Source organism: Vicugna pacos, chromosome 17 (genome assembly GCF_048564905.1).
Source record: "Vicugna pacos chromosome 17, VicPac4, whole genome shotgun sequence".
Classification (NCBI taxonomy): Eukaryota; Metazoa; Chordata; class Mammalia; order Artiodactyla; family Camelidae; genus Vicugna; species Vicugna pacos.
This window is the reverse complement of record NC_133003.1, coordinates 20674278-20694457: the sequence shown is the minus strand read 5'-3', so window position 1 is coordinate 20694457 and position 20180 is coordinate 20674278. Positions and strand designations below refer to the sequence as shown.

The following is a 20180-nucleotide window of genomic DNA, read 5'->3' as shown; positions in this document are numbered from 1 at the left end:
TCTTTTTAAAGATCTAGCTTTTGGTTTCAGTTTTTTTTCTATTATTTTTCTGTTTCTAATTCCTGCTTGTATCTTTTAATACTTCCTTCCTTCTTCTTACTTTGAGTTGATTTTCTCTTTTTCATCAGTCACAGCTGTAGGAAGCCTGCTGTTTTTTAATTTAAAATTTTACTTTAGCTGTGCACTGCTTCCACCACCTGGACTCGGCTTAGGAGGGTGAGGATGATGAGATAGTAGCAGTAGATTTTCTTGTCGTTCATCTTGGGTGACTTGATCTATGTACCATTAACTTGACCCAAAAAGAGGAAAGTTTTTTGAAACTCTTTTGCTTATAAAAAATTATTAGATTTTCCCTGCTAATATTTAATATGTGAATAACCTGTAATTAAAAGTTCATTAGCTTAGAAAGGCTGCTCTCAAAGTTGTTAACAGTGATTTCTATGAAGAACTGGCTGGCTAGAATGTAGGGTTTGGGGGGAGACTTACTTTTGGGCCAGTTGGATTCACACACATGGATTTACCAACTGTTCAAAAAGAATAATACAAAGCTTATAGTTATAATTAACTAAATTATAAATTGCTTATTTTTCCCCCATACTACCTTGTTTATAGAAGGCTTGTCTAAGGATAAATGGGAGGAGGAGAGGTGGCTGTTCAGAGACATTGAAGAAGAAAGGAAAAGAACTTTCTTATTTGGTCTTGTAGAAATCTGGTGCAGTGAGTGAGTTCTCTGTGAATAGGGCCTTCTCTTATATGGGTCTGATTTTTATAGATTATCAAATGATGGTTTTTGACAAAATGATAGATTTTGTGCTTGTGTTTTGCCTGGGAACTTTCTAAATGAGATATTTTTTCTTCTGACTACTACTTCAGAAGTGATGGAAGGGCCCTAGACTTCCTTATGTTATTATACACCCAACTTCGAGTTTGTTGTTAGATGAGGTTCAGTAAGTCATCACCGGTGCTCTTGGTACAATTTTATAGCAGGCTCACTTAGGCCAACAGTGGAAATTATCGGGTTTCCGAGTCTAGATATAGAAAGGGCAGTTAATTGGGTTACATGTAATAGCACTCTTTGGATAGTGATGTTTCTATTTTATTTTATTTTTTTAACTAAGTCAGTCCTGGCAAGGGTGATAACCAGATACTGCAGAGCTTTTCCTTGTCCAGCTGACTGGGGCCTTCTCTTGCAGAGCTTTGCAACCAACTTCATCGGCCACCAGAGGGCGATGTCGGCACAGGCCTGACTTGCACAAGGAGGCGGCCTTGCATTGAGAGCACAGTGAATTCTCCCCATTTTGCCCAAAGCTGACTCACTGTGGCTGTCTTCTTTACAGTACACATAACCTCTCAGCTTCTTGCTACATCCCTTCTCTGCCAAATTGACTTGCCAGCTGTGGGACTCTGAGATCTTCTTGTAGGGGAAGCGATTAAGAAAACAAAGTAAATTTTAGTATCTTTATATCTCAGAACATGTGACTAGTTTTAAAACTTGTCTTGTTTTCAGTGCTATATGTATTTCGCTGAGAAAGTTTTCACTGTTCTCTCAAAGATACTTTATTGTTTAGTGATCTACAGTTGATCTATAGATAAATCAATTAGTTGATCAATCTACAGTTAAATAACAAAGAAACAATAATAGTTAACATTTACTTAACACTATGCAGTTGCCACAGTACTGCCTCCAGTACCACTGCATTTAGTCTTCATGATAACCATGGGAGTTAGGTATTACCCTCTCTTTCAGGTTAAGTTATCAAGGCTTTGAAAGCACAAGGGAATTGCATTTGATCATTTAGTTAGTAGTGACAGAACCACAACCTGAACCCAGATCTTATGATTTTAAACGCCATGTTCTTTCTATGAAACCATTCCATCTTCATGAATGCATACTTTCTGCTTGATTTCATGTCTCATAGATACGTTTTTCAAAACTAAATATCCACTTATTTAACTCAAAAGCCCAGAATTATTAGACATATAAATATTATGTTCAGGAAATGTAAATGAGACTCTTACTTGCATTAAGAGCCTGAACTTGAGAACTCTGCTCTTTCCTAACAACTATGTCACATCTTCTCTCTGTTCAAACCCCCAGCACTTGCTTTCCTATTCATGTTCTCAGTTGATGACATTTAGAACAGATAATCAATAAACTCAATCAGAAGAGAATTCATGCATAGCACCACCCCCTACCTCCATCCCATCTGCTCCTGACCTGCTTTTGTCTGTGCTCCTTTCTCTGCTCTTATTCTTACTGTTGTGAGTGAACTGCTCATGCTCTCACTCCAGGGCACTACTGTAGCAGTGGTCTCCTCTGCCACCTGCATTATCAGTTCCTCTCCTGGGTCATCCATCAGCTTTAAACATACCGCAATATTTCTCTCCCCTAAGGAAAAAAAAAACCTATCTCAATCCCATGTCCATCTCATTTACTTTTTAAATTCTGCTCCTTCTTTGAAAAAGATGTGTCTACTATCTGATTCCAATTCCTTTCCTCTCATTCCCTCTTGAACTCACTTCCATCCAACTTTAACCCACACTACACCAGCCAGCTGCTCCTTTTAAGGCACAGGACTTTACATTGCCAAGAATGAGTCCAGGATGACTCCAAAGGTTTGGGCCTGAACAACTGAAAGGAAGGAATTATCATCACATGAGATTGGGAAGGCTGTGGAAAGAGTAGCTTTTGAGGGAGAGGTAATGAATTCAGTTTGGGACATGTTGCATGTGAGTTATGTGACAGTGGAGAAGATAGTGGTGAAGAGCAGTCGGCAGCTAGGTAAGAGAGTCTGGAGTTGAGAGCAAAGTTCTGGCTGGAGATACACATCTGGAAGTTGATGATAATTTTGGCTGAAGTTGGTGTTCTGCAGTCCTTCAAGATTGGGTTTAGATGTAATCTTCCAGGAACATTCCCTGACTTGCATCCCCGCCCCCATCTGCACATCAATTGCACCCCCATCTCTGTCTTTTCATCTTCTCTTTGGTAAGTGCCTTTCTCCCCTGAATCATTCTTTTTCATGGCACTTGTAAGATCATAATTAAACTATTTGTTGTCTCACACTTAAGTTACTCTAAAATAGGGATAGCATTTTGTTTATTTTTATATTCCTGCAGAATGACACAGTTAGCAAAAGCAGAGAGGCACAGAATAGTTCAGAGTGTACCAGCAACCTCAGATTGCTTAGTGGTAAGAAACCAGAGGTCAGAGTGACAAGTGAGACAGATGACAAGATGGAGCCATGGAGAAGCACATGCAGTGAGATCATGCAGTCTCACCATCTGTGGGGGCTGAGGAGGGACTGGGAATCATGGTTAGATCTGCGTTAAAGAGAGAGTGCTGCTTGTGGCACATGGTAAATGTACAATCACTGCTTGTTAAACTGAATTGAAATCATTTTGTTACTGTATTAAAATCATTTTGTTCAGGATTAGATTTTGTTAATGTGCAGACTAACAATCGTGTCTGCAAACTAAAGTAGTAGGTATTCATTTAGGAACGTGTAAGTGTCTAATCTTAAACCCTCGTAATAGTCTCATAGTCTCATTGACCATATTTGGGGAAGTTTATATCTCATGCATAATCTATGCATATTTTATGTGCATAAAACTAGAATGGTATTTTTGCAAAAATAATTGCTGTCTAACTTGGATATACTCTACCTCTTAACTGAGTTTCTTTTTGGAAAAGAAAAATAGTACTAACAACTGTAGTTTATAATAATGTACCCTAGTATAAAACAAAAGCAGAGATCTCTTAAGAGGTTAATCTGTCAGGTTCTTTCTGTAGCTGAGAAACTGAGGGCTGCATAGGGCAAAGATACCAAAAATCTTTACAACATCCTACCCGGAAACACAATCCTAACCCAGCTATCTTCTATGTGCTTTTTTTTTAAAAAACCCTTTTCCCTCAGATGGAAAAGTTCTATTGTTCCTAAGCATAGACTCCAAGTGGGTTGGAAGGAACATTTGTTCGTTATCATTAAATTTCTTATTCTGGAAATGGTGCAGACATCTTTATGTCAAGATTGCTCAGTGAAACCACAGCAGTATTCCTCCCTCCCCTCATGTAGATGGCATCTCCTGGTCCTGAAAAAAAGGAAATAGTAGAAGTGGGGGGGATTGTAGCTCAGTGGTAGAGTGCCTGCTTAGCATGCATGAGGTCCTGAGTTCAGTCCCCAGTGCCGCTACTAAAAATAATTAAATTAAATTAAATTTAAAAAAAAAAAACAAGGAAATAGGTGACTTTGCACATGACCTGTGGTCTCTAGTGGTGTTCTTGTTTGAAGTCTTCTGTTAATAGTTTTATTTCCCTGATTATAAAACCAAAACTTCACAGAGAAGAAAATCAGAAAATTCAAGTATTTTAAAAATATACTCTCATACTTTTTGTTTTTAGAAATTTAAGATTAACTTATAGGACTTACTGCATTTGCACCCTCCCTCCTTACATCACATTCGGCCACCTTATACACACGCTGGCAGTCACATTTATTCCAATCACTTATTCATCCCTTAAGCGAATATTTATTGAGAATACTGTGTCATTAAGGAGAAAAAAAATGAATCCCTAACTCAAGACCTCCGGGAGTTTACAGTTCACTAGGGAAGATAGCTAAGTGCCAAAAGAAAGGAGCAGATGGAGAGCTGTGCGGTTTAGGAGTGGGGCAGGAGAGGGCAGAATACCTGACTTCAGGAATAGAGGGAAAACGAGAGTCTTGTCTTTGGGAGGAAGGGATGGGATCCAAAGCACAGGTAGAGACAGGAGCGTTTTGCAGCAGATGCTTTAGGTTTAGGTATGTGGTGGTAGAAAGAGCAGGAAGTCTCTTCTGATGGGTTCATATCTTCTTTGAAAGGGGTGAGGTCGTATGCTGAGAAATGAAGGTGGGAGGGGTTGAAGATTTGAAGAGAACAGGGATGATTTAGAATAGACATTGCAGAGAGTAAGGAGTGAGTGGACAGGGAATGTTTGGGCAAGTAAAGATTGGTAATGATAATTTGTAGTGGTGCATTGATTTGCCTTTGCTTTGGAAACAGCACAGCTGTCTTTTCCTAATAGGGGGAACTGGGTGTGTGTATATGGGAATCTCTGTACTACCATCACAATTTTTCTATAAATTTAAAACTACTCTACGATAAAAATTTTTGTTTAAAAAATTAAAATTTAAATAAGTGAAAATCTCTTGACTCTCACTTACCTATTAATTTCTCAAGAGCAGTTAGAGTTTTTAGCATTATATACTATGTATTTACAAACGTATAAACATTTACAAGCAGCCAGAAATTTATGAGCTTTAGTTTTAAACAAACGGGATCCAACTGTATGCATTGTTTTTATTTTTATAACTTGCTCTTTTTACTTTATATCTTGGAAAATTTTCTCCCAGAACATACAAATCCTTTGTACACTTCTGCATTGGTCTAAAGTAGCTGTCTTGAAACTTCTTAGTCACATACTCGTAAGAATTTTGAAAAGTTTTGTGCCTTTTGTACAGTTAAGTTGATCTAAATTTTTCAGCAGAAGTTACAAAGCATGTACTTTTCAGAATGTTTTCCTTTTGCCACATAAAAATAATAGTTATATCACTCATTTAAACATACCCAAATGCTTCTAAATATATAGCATTTTGATTCCCATTGCCATTTATTTAAAAAATGCATGAACAAGTTGTTCTTTGCCATTGGAAATGTAAGTCCTTCTTTTGATTCGCTCCTCTCCATGTCTCAGACTTTTATCGTAGTTGAAAACATTTTTACACTTGAAAGGTTTTTCTTTCTTGAGTTTTTCTTGACTTTTCTTCTTAAGTTGTCATGTTTCTGTAACAAATGTGTATGTAAACTTAAATTTTAATTTAAAAAATTCCTGTAATCATAAGACCCTTAAGTGTTAACTTGGTCCAGAAAAAATTTATCATTACAATTACTAGTAGTATTCAGTTGGTCACATATATCACAATTTTTGATAAATTATTCCCAACCGTGAAAGTTGAATTTGATTGGAAATATTTTTATAATAAGACGATGGGTCCTATTATTTTCCTTGATTAAACCATAAATCTGTGAATAACTTTGCTAAGATGAAAAAGATTTGAGAGTTTTTATGCCTATTATTTTTATAGACAATAATAGCCAAAAAAACCCTATTCATGTAGCGAAGTATGTCAGAATGGAAGCTTTATTATGGCAATGTCTTGAGTTCTTTGAGTTATATGCCAAGAATTCCACAACTCAATATTATTAAAAATTATTTATGTCCTATCAGATAACTTCATTATGACCTCTTTCAATTGTTTTTCTTTAATGAAGTGTAGTTGATTTTCAGTGTTTCAGGTGTACAGCAGAGTGATTCAGGTACACATATACTTATTGATGTCTTTCAATTTTGATGAAAGCAAAGAATTGGAAACCATCTAACTTGAAAAAGGATTTGTTAATCATTAGATAACTCACTTCATTTAGGGGGTTGCTTTTGTTTTTCAGATTGTGATATTTTTTATACTTTTGAGGGAAGTGGCATATTTCTTTTTTTTTTTAAACAAAGCATTTTATTTGTTTGTTTGTTTGTTTGTTTATTTTAATGGAGGTACTGGGAATTGAACCCAGGACCTCGTACATGCTAAGCATGTACTCTACCGCTGAACTATGCCCCCCCACCGCATATTTCTTTTGAAGTCTCCTATTTGCTATATCAACATTGTTTCTCTGGGTGGTTATTCTCTTTGAATGTGAGGCCCTTCTTTTTGGTAGGAGGTTCCCTTAGTTATTTGGCAATACCATCTATTGAGGTTCCTGGTGATACAAGACTGTTTGGTACCAGCTGCCTCTGGCAGGGATGTCACAGTGCTGTCAGGTGCGATGTGGGGCTCCCCGCCCCTCTAGATATCACCACTCACCCAGTGAGATAGCATCCTCTTCTTCCATCTTGGGTCTGGCACAAAGCTGACTGCTATGGGGTGAGGGAAGGAAGGTGTAGGGGGAGTGGGGACTGGCCTGGAGGCTTTTAACGTAGTCCTGTAGTCCCTGCCGTCTCTGAGCGTAGAGTGCTTCGGAGTCCTGTCTTCCTGTGCCCTCTTTGTGCTGGGTTTCTCCTTCTGTGTGGTCTGTTTGCTACATTTTCTTGGATATTCGTTGTAATTTCTGGTCCACTGGGGTCTATCCTTGATTTCTAGATCTTTTATTACTTTACTTTAGCAATCTCTTCTGCCCTTTCTAACTACTTGTGGTTGTGTGTTGCGGCTGGCTGGTGTGCTTCAGTTGGCTAACTGCCCACTGTTGAAGGTGCTCAGTTAAAACAGGACTTTCTGTCTGTGAAAGTCTTCCTTTTTATCCCCAACTCTGATTCCTCACATTTCATTCCTTACCAGTGGTTACCAATGGTGTTTGGTATATTTTTTCCCATATTTTTTCTGGTTATTTATGTATATTGTTTTTTATAATGCTATTATGTCATATTTGCTTTTTTTTTTCCTGCTGTGTCTTTGACATCTCTCCATATTAGTGCACTAAGAGCTACTTTATTTCTTTTAATGGTTGCATACTATTTCACAGTTCAGTGAATCTACTGGTGGGCATTTGTTACTTTTAAAACAATACCATAATAAACATCCTGTTTACATTGATTTTTGTGTACTTTCATGTCTTTTTGTGAACTGCGTATCTAAAATGGATTAAGCTGATGTTTCAAAATTTGATAGGCTACCAAATTTTCTCATAAAGAGGTTGCTTCAATTTATATTCCTCCAGTGGTTTATGAAATAACCTACTTTCCTACACCTTTGCCAACGCTGGCTGGTACCAAATTTTAAGAAGATTTTATCACTCTCATGGCCAAAATATGGTAGTATTTTTGTAATTTGCCTTTTCCTATAGTCTTCATTTTATTTTATTTCCAATTTGCATTTTAAAGTGAGGCAGATTTTTTAAATTATGCATTATTTCTTGAGCTAGGAAAAATAAATTTTATAAGCTTACTGTGTAGGGGTAAAAGGGAATTTATTTATGCCAAATATGTATGGCCATATTTACATCCCAAATACGGGGTAGAACATATTTGGCATCTCTCTGGATCAGTAAAACACAATATGTGAAGCCCTAGTTTGGCGCTTGGTGCAGGCTGGGTATTTAATAAAAGTCTGTTATCTTTTATTCCTTTATTTTCCTCTTCCTCTTCCAGTTAATAGACACTCTCTTTTCAGTCTGTCTTGTTCTTTTACATTGTTCCCTTTAGTTGTTCCTCTGTTATCTGAGATAACAGAATGAATGATCTTTTCAATAAGTTTATATGAAAGGTTTCTGCCATGGATTTGTGGGACCCAGAGGGTAGGGCTTTGTAGTTTGCTATCTTCCAAAGTAAAATCTTGCATTTGACATTTTAGTAGCATACGTTCTGGATTTTTACTTGTCTTATGAAAAATGTCTATGAAGTTCTTAAGAGTAATTTGTAGAAACCTCTTGGCTTGGTAGACCATCTGCAGAGCTGGGCAGGTTGCTGAAATGTTAGATGTAGTCAGAGCCTTTTGGAAAAGGTTGTACGTCCTTGAATTGACCTACTGATAGAGTTATTGCAGTCGCAATCAAGATCTCATCAGGATTGTTATTATTATTATTTTTGGTAAATCAACAACTGATTCTAAAATTTATATGGAAAAGCAAAGACACTAATATAACCAAAACAATTTTGAAGAAGACCTAATTTGGAGGACTCATGTGACCTAATTTCAAGACTTTGTAGAAATACAGTAATCAAGACAGTGTGGTACTGGCACAGGTCAGTGGAACAGAAGAGAGAGTCCAGAAATGGACCCACATGTGATGTGGTCAATTGATTTTCAATAAAGGTGCACAGGAATCAGTGGAATAAATGAACAGTTAAATGTCTATGTGCAAAAATATGAACCTAGACTCATATCTTATACCACATAAAAAATTTAACTCTGAATTTATCATAGGCCTCAATATGAAACCTAAATTTGAAAACTATTGAACTTCTAGAGGAAAATGTAGGAGAAAATTCTGTGACCTTGAATTAGGCAAAAAATTCTTGGAAACCCCACCAGAAGCGTGAAATCATGAAGGAAGAAATAAATTAGACTTAATCAAATTTAAAGCTTTTGCTGTTGAAAAGTCAGTTAAGAAAATGAAAATACATTTCTTGGATGTATTTTCTCATACATTCATGGGGGAAAATATTTGCAAAATTTGTAAGGGTTGATATTTAGAAAAATAAAGAATCCTCAAAATTCAGTAATAAGAAAATAAACGATGCAATTAAAAAATAGTCCAAAAATTGACCATTTAACTCACCAAAGAAAATGAAAGAATGGCAAGTAAACACATGAACGGTTGCTCAACATCCTTAGTTATTAGGGACTGAAAAACAACCACAGTCTATTAGAATAGCTTTAAAAAAAAAAATCTTTGCTTCCAGAAGTGCTGCTGGTGACCTCCAGGTAACCCTCATGTACAGGAGCAATGATGTGGACTTTTTATGTGGGGGTTGTTTTAAATGGCCCTGTGTCCTTGCAGCATTTGAGCTGAATCACAGGTTATAAACCTGTGCTGCTTCATGATGGTTTTATTCAATATAATGGTGATCTTTGGCAATTTACAGAGCAGAACAGATTTCGACTTGCTATTTATTGTATTAGGAAGGGCTCTCCTGTAGTGGTGGTGTTTATCAGAGTTTGGATTAGAAATTAATGACTCAATTCTGTTCTATGTTTCTGGGTTTCCTTTTATTGGATCTTTAAATTTTGGATAGATTTTATCTGCTTTTAGCTAGTAAACTATGAAGTGTGACTGGAATCCTACTAGTTATACAGTAGTTGGATCTGTTTTTCATTTGTCTATCTGTCACAATGGGTAATTATTTTTTCTGGTTGTTTCAGGTGCTCCTTCTTCTAAACCAACAGTGCTAGCCAATGGCGACCATGGAATAGAAGGGAATGATACCACCGGTAAGTGGTTCCCAGGATCCCCCAAATGTGTGAGTGAAACACTCAAAACAAACACCTTGATAAGTTCCTTTGAGGAGGCTCGTTAGTGGAAGCACATGGATGATTTCTAAGGGTACTCCTAATCTTGTTGGTTGTATTGAAACCCAGGGCACCTGCCACATAACATTTCCAACAAAAGAAGGAGTGAATTTCATTTGATATTCCTTGAGTATCTGTTGCAGTTGTACCACACAGGCTGGATCAATCTTAACACTATGCCTATAGCTGCAGAATAACCATCATCAAAATACTGGAGTCCTTCAGCCACTGCAGCTCTGGGCGGATCTCTTCCCTGAAAGCACGCTGCACTTAGTTTGCTTTCCAAGGCTCAGTGTTAGGAAACTTGTGAGCAAGATATTGGAAGTTCTTTCCTTTCTCTTTTGCCCTCAGTCTGTTTTTCATTTATTTTTTCCCTTTTTGAAATCTGTCTCGAACGCCTCTCCCATTACTAGAGTTAGTGCTGAGTTCCTGTGGGTTCCCACCTCATAACTAGCGCCAATCCCCCACCCCCAGTGCATTTGTAGTGAGCAAAATTCTTGAAGCAGTAGCAGGGTCCACAGGGCCATACTACAAAAATCATTTCTTAAGTAGTTGATGTGAGAACCATAGTTGAATTTTTATAAAGAACTGCACATAATTTGCTTAAGTGCACAACCTAAGTTGTGATCAGATTGACACCGTTGACCCAAATAAAGGCTATTAATGATCCGGCACATTGTCCTCTGCAGCAGAGTGTGCTTTTAACTGGGGCGTAAGATTTGCTTCACATTACTGCAGTGGCGGCGAGTGCTAGGCATGTCTGTGTTTCTTTTCTTGCACGCATACCTTAGCCTTGAGAAGCCTTTCCTTGAGCCACCATAGGATTTTTTGGTTTCTAAAACTTCCAGAAAGCCTTCTTTTAGCAGTAGCAGTTATTCCAGGATTTATTCTTTATCCTGTGGCCTTTAGAAACATTGTATACATCTTTATAGCTTATAGATTTACTGATGACTAGGTTCTATTTGTTGTGAATGTTTGTTTTACCCAGTGACAATGTATCTTTATTAGCCACTCATAAATTAGAAACTCTTTAATTTGAAAGCTGGAAATAGCCAGAAGTGCTGCCTTACCTTCCAGTTTCGTGAACTGAAATTTTTGTGTTTCTTTGATAATCTTAGTTTGTATGTGGTATTGACTGTTTCTGTCTGCTTTGAAAGCAAATTTGTCTCTGTAATTTTGGTTTTAAGAAAACATTTATAAATCCCCATGATTAAAGGAGAAGAGGCTTGAACATGAACTTTTAAAAAAACAAATAGATTCAGCTTTCTGTAATGAGGAGGCAGTGTGGGGGGAAGGCAAGGTTTGGAGGGGATTTATTTGATTAACCATTTGTGAGCGTGATTACCATTTTCATCCAGGAAGCAAACAACCACTACAACTAGAGTAGGTTTCTTCTCCAGCAGGGTGTAAGCTCTGACCAGAAGAGACTCAGACTTGATGTAGTGGTTGTTTCCCACGGCCACGGGTTAACAATGTGGGGGGGAAAGTTCAGGAAAACAGGCAGCCTGGCCCTTACTGTTTGAAGACCTATGTTCCCTGGTGGCAAAAAAGAACCTAGCTGTTGATGAACTGCCCAATGCTGTGGGAGCCCATGATGGGGTTAACAAATTATAACAGACCCCAGCCACTTATCTCTTTAAAGAAGAGCAAACGTGGTTAGTAACCGCCTTGCTTGCATAGTTGAGGTTTTAGCAGCCACCCAGGCCTTTGGCTATAAACACTGGGCGTGCCTGCTGTTAGATAGTCTTCTATCCCCAAAACAGCCTTTGGCTGAAATGATAAACAAGTTATAAAAAGCTGCAGACTCAGAGGTGAGAAGGCTGGTTAGCCAATGGCGATAAGATCCCCTGAGGGGGGCAACCTAAGACAGGCACAGCCACCTGAGTCCGAGAAAAATGTTGTTAAGCAGCTGTTTCTTGTAAGTTCTGCCCTAATTAGCTAAAAGTCTCAACACTAACATGATTCACCAAAAAGGGTCTTCTGACCTTGAGCCAAACACCAACAATAAACAAAGCCTTTGTACTCATTGTGATCCCACCCTGTCCTTCCCTAAGTTCCTGCATTCCTCCTTTGACTGTACACAATAAATATGGGAGCATTTGAGAGGCTCATGGAGTTGGCTCCAGACTCCCTCTCGCTCTCTTGACTTTTTTCCACAGTCTCAGTGGGACTTCTGCTAGCCAGAACCCACATCTGGTGACAAACCCACACAATGCCATTCTGAGAGCAGGCCTTCCTCCTCTGGGACATCTCTCCACCCTTGTGTAGGATGCAGTTTGCGCACCTGGGAAGATATTTGTGTTCTGAATTTGATCTTTTGACTATATTAAAGCAGGTGCTTTACTGAAAATATGCATGTTTTATTGGGGGTGGGAAGGAATAGGGGGTGAACAGTGCATGTTTTTGGAGCATGTTGTGACTGCATTCTAATTTGGCCATCTCTAACTGGAGCATATAGCTCTGGGCCATTTTGAAATTTCCCATTCCTGTTTCATAGTGTTATCTCTAGTCCTAAGAGCAGACCAGCTCTGCTGATAGCGTGTAAAGGGTTTATGAGCATCTTGCTGTGTTGAACTTGCTGTTTACTAATGACCTGTGCTTTTCCGCCCTTTCCTTCCCCTTCCTACTTCTTCCTCCCTTTCTGTTTTTCTCCTCCTAGAAGCCTAGCGTGTCTCTCAACACTGGGGCTGCTGCAACACCAGACCAGTGATCTTTCCTAAGCACCGTTATACTTGTAAAACCTTCAGCATTTTGCAGAGCTTTGCTTTCCTTCCTGGACACGATAAAGAAGCTGAGGGTAGTTCTTCGGGGCCTATTCCTGCTGATGCCTGAGCAAACCACCTGCTTCCTCTTGTGCTCCGCAGGGCTTGATGGAACCTCCTTTCCCTTTGTGAGCACAAAGTACCAGAGGAATCCTTTTTAATTTTAGTATTTTTATGAAGGTCAACAAATGCCTTTTATTTCTTGTTCTCGTTTAAGTCTCATTTTATCATTTAATTCAGTCTCGCATTTTTCTTTTCTTTAAACATTTTTAGTTGGCGTTTTCATTTGGTTTTCAGATCTTCAGCCTGAATCAGGGTGTTGTGATGGCAAATGAGAATGTGTGCTTCCATAAAGGGACTGAGTCCACCAGCCCTGCTGTGAACCTCCCTTTTCCCCTCCTTCTGCTCCCCTGTGTGAGCTTGCTTTTAGGGTAGAGTCATCTTTCAGGCTACCTTTGTTTCTCTCCACCTTACTAACATCTGAATAATGATAGCTGTTTTCATTTAAAGTTTTCTAATTTAGAGTAGCTCTGATTAAACTTTGAAAAAAATATTTCTCAAATTAAATCATCCTTTGTTATTTGCAAGTTGGGCTGAAATTGTTTCTATTATGAAATTATGATCTATTTGTCCAGGCTTAGATTTTCCTGAAAATTTGACAACCTTATTATGTATGGAATTTCATATCCCAGATTTCTTTCTTATTATGATTGTAAACTATCAACATAATAATTGAGGAGTTAAGGAGAATGGAATCCTGTGTTGTTAAATACTGGGGTGTGGATACAGATAGAAAATAACTTCTTCTGTAACAACCTGAGAATGAAGCTAAATTGCAACACATTGAAGAATGACAACCAATTACTGGATTTCTATTGAAATGTTACCTGACTAGACTTAGACTGTTCAGGCTTAGTCTCCCTTTGAACTCTGGCGATACCTTTATGATGCTTGTAGTGGGACTGATGGTCACATATGAAGACTTGAGTGTCAAGCCCTTTACCATGAACCTGAGCATTTACCTTCACATATTCTGAAGATTGTCTCAGTGGGCCTTTCCTTTTCTCATTTCTCATTTTCCAAACTAATAGCTAAAAAACTCTGAAACCATCAGGGATAAGTACTGTGGAACTTTTCAAATGATAAGCTTTGATCGGATTTTTAGAAATAGAATACAAAATATGGGCCATGTTTTGAAATCATAGAGGAGTTCTGGTTTAAGATCTGGAATGTGAGATACTCTAAAATTTTCTATCCTCTTACTGACTACAGGTTTTTATAATCTGATTGTTTCAGATTAAAGTAAGTATCTGGCACCATGTTCTGAGGAAGATTTCGAGATGTGTATTGTTTTAGATCCTGTGATACAAAGCTACTTTGGGGATGGTAAAATTAGAATATTATGAAAGTTTAAACTGAGTCCCTGCAATGACTTCAGGAATTTAGGAAGCATTCCCTGTTGTGGTCACCAGGATTGGTTCCTTTGCCACGAATTGCTTCTGTGGGTTCTGGAGAGAAGACAAAGGAGGCACATATTAGGGGAAGAGCTTACCTCCTAAGCAGTTGATAAGTATGAAAACTCTTACCATAGGAGAAAAATATGAGAAGTACCATAGGAGATCACACCACTGAATAAAACAGCTCTTTCCCTTTGGTGTGTTATTGATTCGTAGGTTTCTTTGTGCCCTTTTTTTTTTCGGCCGAGGAGCTTTTCACAGCTGGGAGTGCTGACTTGCCATCCTTTTGTGTCTTCTAACTAGTCTCCGCAGCTTGTCTAAGTGATGCATGGGTGGAAAGCCTGGCTGTGACTCCTATGGGATGGCTGTGGTCAAAACCCCACACTCACACTCCATTATTGACATTGATTTATTCAACTTTAATTTGTTTTGTCATGTTTATTTTTGTTTGAAATTAGTTTTTTTTTCCAAATATATTTTCTTTTTGAACTTAGGAAATTGGTGAAATTTTCTACTGACAGCCAGCTGAAGTTTGGTGTATATGTAGCTCTGTTTCACTTGGATGTTTCATTTGGAAGGAAATAAATGTAATGTTTCACATACAGCTTCATGTGAAGTAGCCAGTCCTGTAATGAAATACTGTATGGCCATGATGGTCACCCCCAGTGGCCTGGTACCTCACTGGTGAGGCAGCCAAAACAGTCAGGGTTGCTCTGTTGGAATGTGTTGTTTCTTACATGCAATCTCTTTCTCTATCTCTTTTTTTCCACTTTTTTTTTTTTTTGGCCCAGTGTTGAAGATGTAGAACTTTGTTTTTAAAATAATATTTTTATAACTTTATTCACACACCTAAGTTTGTATTTTTTGTGACTTTAGACTTCAACAGTTTTGTATATTGGGACATTTTAATGTGATCATTGTGCTAAATAAATTACACTAATAAACATCTTACACTAACACTGTATGGACTGGATTTTGGTTGGGTGTTAATTATTGAAGTATAATGTGGCCAAATATGACTTTTATAAATAAAGACACTTGAGGCATGAGCTCTCAGTCTAACAAAGCTTCTAATCCAACCCATAATTACATGGGCTTTTTACTTTTTGCCAGGCTTTGCCACTTATGTTGTCATTTTGGATTATCAGAGTGAACTCCCTTTTATCCAGAATCTGTAAGAGTTAAGAAGCCCATATGACTATTTGATATTTTATAGCATCTGGTGAGAAAGATAGTTGGCCGAGTGACAGCTTCCATGGCATATCAATTACTGTTAGGTACTTTGTATTACTATACTTAGGTTTTGTTTAGTCTAATTAAAATTCACATTCACAGACTTCCTAAAATGCCTTCTGAATTAATAAATAAAATGTGTTACATTAGATTTGATAATCTAGTATGCTGTATCCGGTAAGAATTCAGTGGAATGTCCAGTTCTGTAACCATTCTGGGTTAATTTTTCTCTACAGTAGATAGATTTGCAAATGCAATGTGTTGATTGAATTAAGAGTATATATAAGGTGATTTGCGTGGCATAAAGAATTTTTTCTAGTTTGGCAAACATTTCTTTTTATTAAGAAAGTTCAATTTAATGTCTTAGGTTTCATTTCATTAAGAGAGCTCAATAATCTATTCTTAGGTTTGAAGTACAAGAATTTAAGTACTATAAAGAGTAATTCACAATCCTATCTAACCTTCTTATAGGTAGCCTAGAATTAAAGCTTTGGGGCAGTTCTTGGGTTTTATTAGCATATTCATTTTGATGAAAGTAAAATGAAACCTGGCTACAGTTGAATTCTTCCTCCTTGTTGACCTGATTACATGGTAGGGCTGGGGAGAGGGTTCCGGACAAAGACTGGTGGGTAGGCACAGAGTGATTTCATTTCTAAATCTTGCATGGAACTGGATTATCCTTCATTTTATATTGATGCTGTTTCCATTACATGAGGGCTTAACGAGATTTAACCACAAATTATTTGTGGAATAAGCTGTGCTGCCTTGGAGGCAAATTACTGTTATTTACACTGTTTGGGTCAAGCTGCAGTAAACTAAGTGCTCTACAAATGGCAGTGTTACTGGTGGTTTCCATTGTTAATCATAGTAGGTGGCTTTTTATTGTGATAACTGTTCTGAATGTGATGTGATATCCTTCCCTCAGGTCATCCCAGCAGGGAAACAGTAAAACTGATTTGTTAGAATGTCATGACACAGAAAGTATCCTAGGTGTTTTATCACTGTCACTTGTATCATCAGGTGGAATGCAAAGGATTTACTTTTAGAAAAATTCGGAGGCATCAAAAATGTGAAATCTTAAAAATAAATCTAATGTTAGAGTTTCTGAACAGCTATTATAACCAACCCATAAGTTGGCATTATAGCTCATAAATGAAGCCTAAACACAAAGCTGCACACTGTGTTCCTAGATGTAGACACAGCAAGACAGCCATTCCCATTAACACAGCACATTACATTTACTTTTAGGGTATTTGAGACTCCCTTGAAGCCAGTTCAGGGACTGAGCTTAAGAACCTTCATCTGAGCAAAGCATTTAATTATACTGTGAGCCATTCGTTTTCAGTTTCTGTTGAAGTTTATGTTAAATGAAACAAAATAGCTTCTTCCTGAGCTTTGAGTGAGTCCATAATTCTGATACACTTTTTAAACCATAAATTTGCTTATATGATTTGCTTTTCTTTGTGGAATGGAACGCCACCCTATGCCAAAAGACATATGTAGATATAGAATATTTTCATTTTTAATTTGTAAGCCTACAAGTAGTAAATGAATACATTCTCCTTTCTAAGAAAAATTGAAGCATTATAGAAAGAGCCACACTCTGAGACAGGAGAATTTTTGTTCCCCCAAAACTACTAACTTGCATACATACCTACTATAAATTGATCTTGTATTTTTACCTGAATCTAAACTTGAGCAGATTTTTCTGTCTGATACATCTCATTAATAATAAGGGTAACCATCATTTGTATAACACATTGGAACTTGTAAAGGGGTTTTGAATGTATAACAGTATCCAGTTTTCATTTGAAGAAGTTGAAGTTAGGTTAATAACAAAGCTCAGAATTGAACCTAGTCTAGTAAGAAGCACTGTGCTCTTACTGCCACAACATGTCATGTCTCAGTGGATTTTCGTGAGTGCTAACTAATCATCAGAAAGGCAGTTAGAAGGAAAGGACCTTTGAAGACCTGTTTTAAGGCTTTTCTTAGGCACTACTTTCTGGAAGAAAATGTAGACTGAGGTAAAGGTTTTGCATGTAGGTAGTTTATTTTGAGAAGTGATCTCAGAAAACCAGAGTAGGAGATTGGGAAGTGAGATTGGAAAGATGAAAAACCAATACAATGAAATATTACTAACTTAGTCACTGTTGTGGACAAAGGGGGCTTAATCATGTTGGGTGGGATCTTTTGAGGAACTGTGTAGAATTCATCTCAGAATTTTCCACCTGAATGCTAGAATTAGGTAGCATTTATTCACCATTTGCCTTCTTCCATTGGCTAACTGCACATGTGCAATACCATCCTGCAGCTGTCTTGTGTCTGGCATCAGAGATGGTGTAGGACAGAAAACTCTGGTTTGGTGAAATAAAATGCTATCAAATCACACCAGTATGCAGCTAGATGCTGCAGCTATAGTTGGAATAAAAGACAGATTTCAAAGGGTGAGAGGTTGGGGCACAAGAGGTGTCCAATTAACCAAGGCTAATTCAACAAAAGATTGTCTTATACTTTATCATAGAGGATGAGATCCTTGACTTCTCTATAGGGAAATTTGACAGAATTCCATCTATCATGGATCTAATTCCCAAGCCTAATTGTTAGAAACTGTAGAACTAACCATAATTTTAGTTTTTGAATTTTCCATCCTAATGTTTTCTTCATGAATCAGCTTAAGTAGTGTCTGTCTTTCTAGGACTTTGTCCATTTCAACTAGGTTATATAATTTGTTGATATATTGCAGTTGTTTTCTTTTTTTTTTAAACATATATAATCAGTTTACAATAGTGTATCAGTCTTTGATGTATAACATAATGTTTCAGTCATACATGTACATACTTATATTCCTTTTCATATTTTTCATTATAGGTTACTACAAGATAACTGAATATAGTTGCCTGTACTATACAGTGGAAGCTTGTTTATCTTGGTATTCTTTTATGAACCTTTTTTGTTTCTGTAATATTGGTGTTGTCTCCTCTTTCATTCCTGAATTTCGTAATTTGAGTCATCTCTCTTTTTCAAGAGATCAGTCTAGCTAAAGGTTTGTCAATTTTGTTGAGCTTTTCAGAGAGTCAACTTTTGGTTTTCTCTATTTTTTTTCTTCTCAGTTTTATTTACTTCCACCCTAATCTGTATTATTCCTTACTTTCTGCTTACTTTAAGTTTAGCTTGCTTTTCTTTTCCTACTTCCTTAAGGTGGAAGGTTATGTTATTGAATTGTGATTTTTTTCTTCTCTTTTAATATAGGTGTTCATAGCTATAAATTTTCTTCTGAGGACTTCTTTAACTGTATCTCATACGTTTCAGTTTGCTGTTTTCATTTTCATTCATCTCAAGATATTTTCTTGTATCTTTTGTGATTTTTTTTGATCTATTGGTAGTTTAAGAGTGTGTTGTTAATATCTCCATATTTATGAATTCCCCGAAGTATTTAATGTTGTCATTTCCTAATTTCATTCCATTCTGGTTGGAGAACATACTTTGTATGATTTCAGTCCCTATTTATTTCAGGCCTGTTTTACGGCCTAACCTGTGGTCTGTCCTAGAGAATGTTCTGTGTGTACCTGAGAAGAATGTATATTCTTCTGTTGTTGGATGGAGTGTTCTATAAATGTCTGATAGGTCTGCTTGGTTTATAATACTATTGAGGTCTTCTGTTCCTTGTTGGTATTCTTTCTAGTTGTTCTATCCATTATTAAAAGTGGTGTATTAAAGTCTCCAACAATCATTGTTGAATTGTCTATTTCTCAGTTTTGTTAGTTTTTGCTTTATAAATTTTAAGGTTTTCATACTAATGTTTTAAAGGAGATATTTGAATAACATACTTAACCTTTATGTGTTTTTTTACATTGTTCAAGGATTAATTCCTCGTGAAAAATTTGGAGGTATGTATAAAAGGATGTATACAGATTACCGCAGCTATGAGCTTCCAGCAGCAGTAGTGAAATGTTAGTCACTGGTAGGAAGATTCAGAGTGCTTTTTCAAAGGATGATTTTTTTCCCTCACAAAATACCAACTACCTTTTTTGTAGACATAGAAAAAATCTATCCTAAAATACATACAGAATCTTAAAGGACCTTGAGTAACCAAAACAATCTTAAAAAGAAATAAAGTTGGAGATCTCAGTCTTCCTAATTTCAAAATTTACCATAATGCTACAATAATTAAAACAGTGGTGGTACTGACATAAAGATAGACATATAGACCAGGGAATAGAGAGCCCAGAAATAAACCCTTGCCTATATTGCATATATAGTCATGATTTTATACCAAGTGTGCCAAAACCATCCACTGAGAAAAAGATAATCTTTTCAGCAAATGGTGTTAGGAAAACTGGCTATCCACATGCAAAAGAATGAAGTTGGGCCCTTACTTGACATCACATAGAAAAATTAACTCAGTGGATCAAAGACCTAAATGTAAGCCCTAAAACTATAAAACTCTTAGAAGAAAACATATGGCGAAATCTTCATGACATCAGATTTGACAGTGATTTCTTGGATATGATACCAAAAGCAGAGGCAACAAAAGTGAAAATAGATAAATTGGACTCCATCAAAGTCAAAAACTTTTTGTGCATCAAAGGACACTATCAATAGAGTAAAAAGGCAATTCACAGAATGGGAGAAAATACTTCTAAAACATGTAATCTGACAAGGGATTAATATCTAGAATATATAGAGCACTCCTA

The 20180-nt window shown here is 37.0% G+C and overlaps 1 protein-coding gene across 1 annotated transcript in view; it reads left to right on the top strand.

Annotated features, from left to right (window-relative positions):
- MAP4 (microtubule associated protein 4) overlaps positions 1-20180 on the top strand; it is a 146441-nt gene that overhangs the window by 57004 nt on the left and 69257 nt on the right. Inside the window, 1 exon segment of the mRNA XM_072941191.1 lies at positions 9888-9956. Within this exon segment, the coding sequence (XP_072797292.1) occupies positions 9888-9956 (69 nt within the window).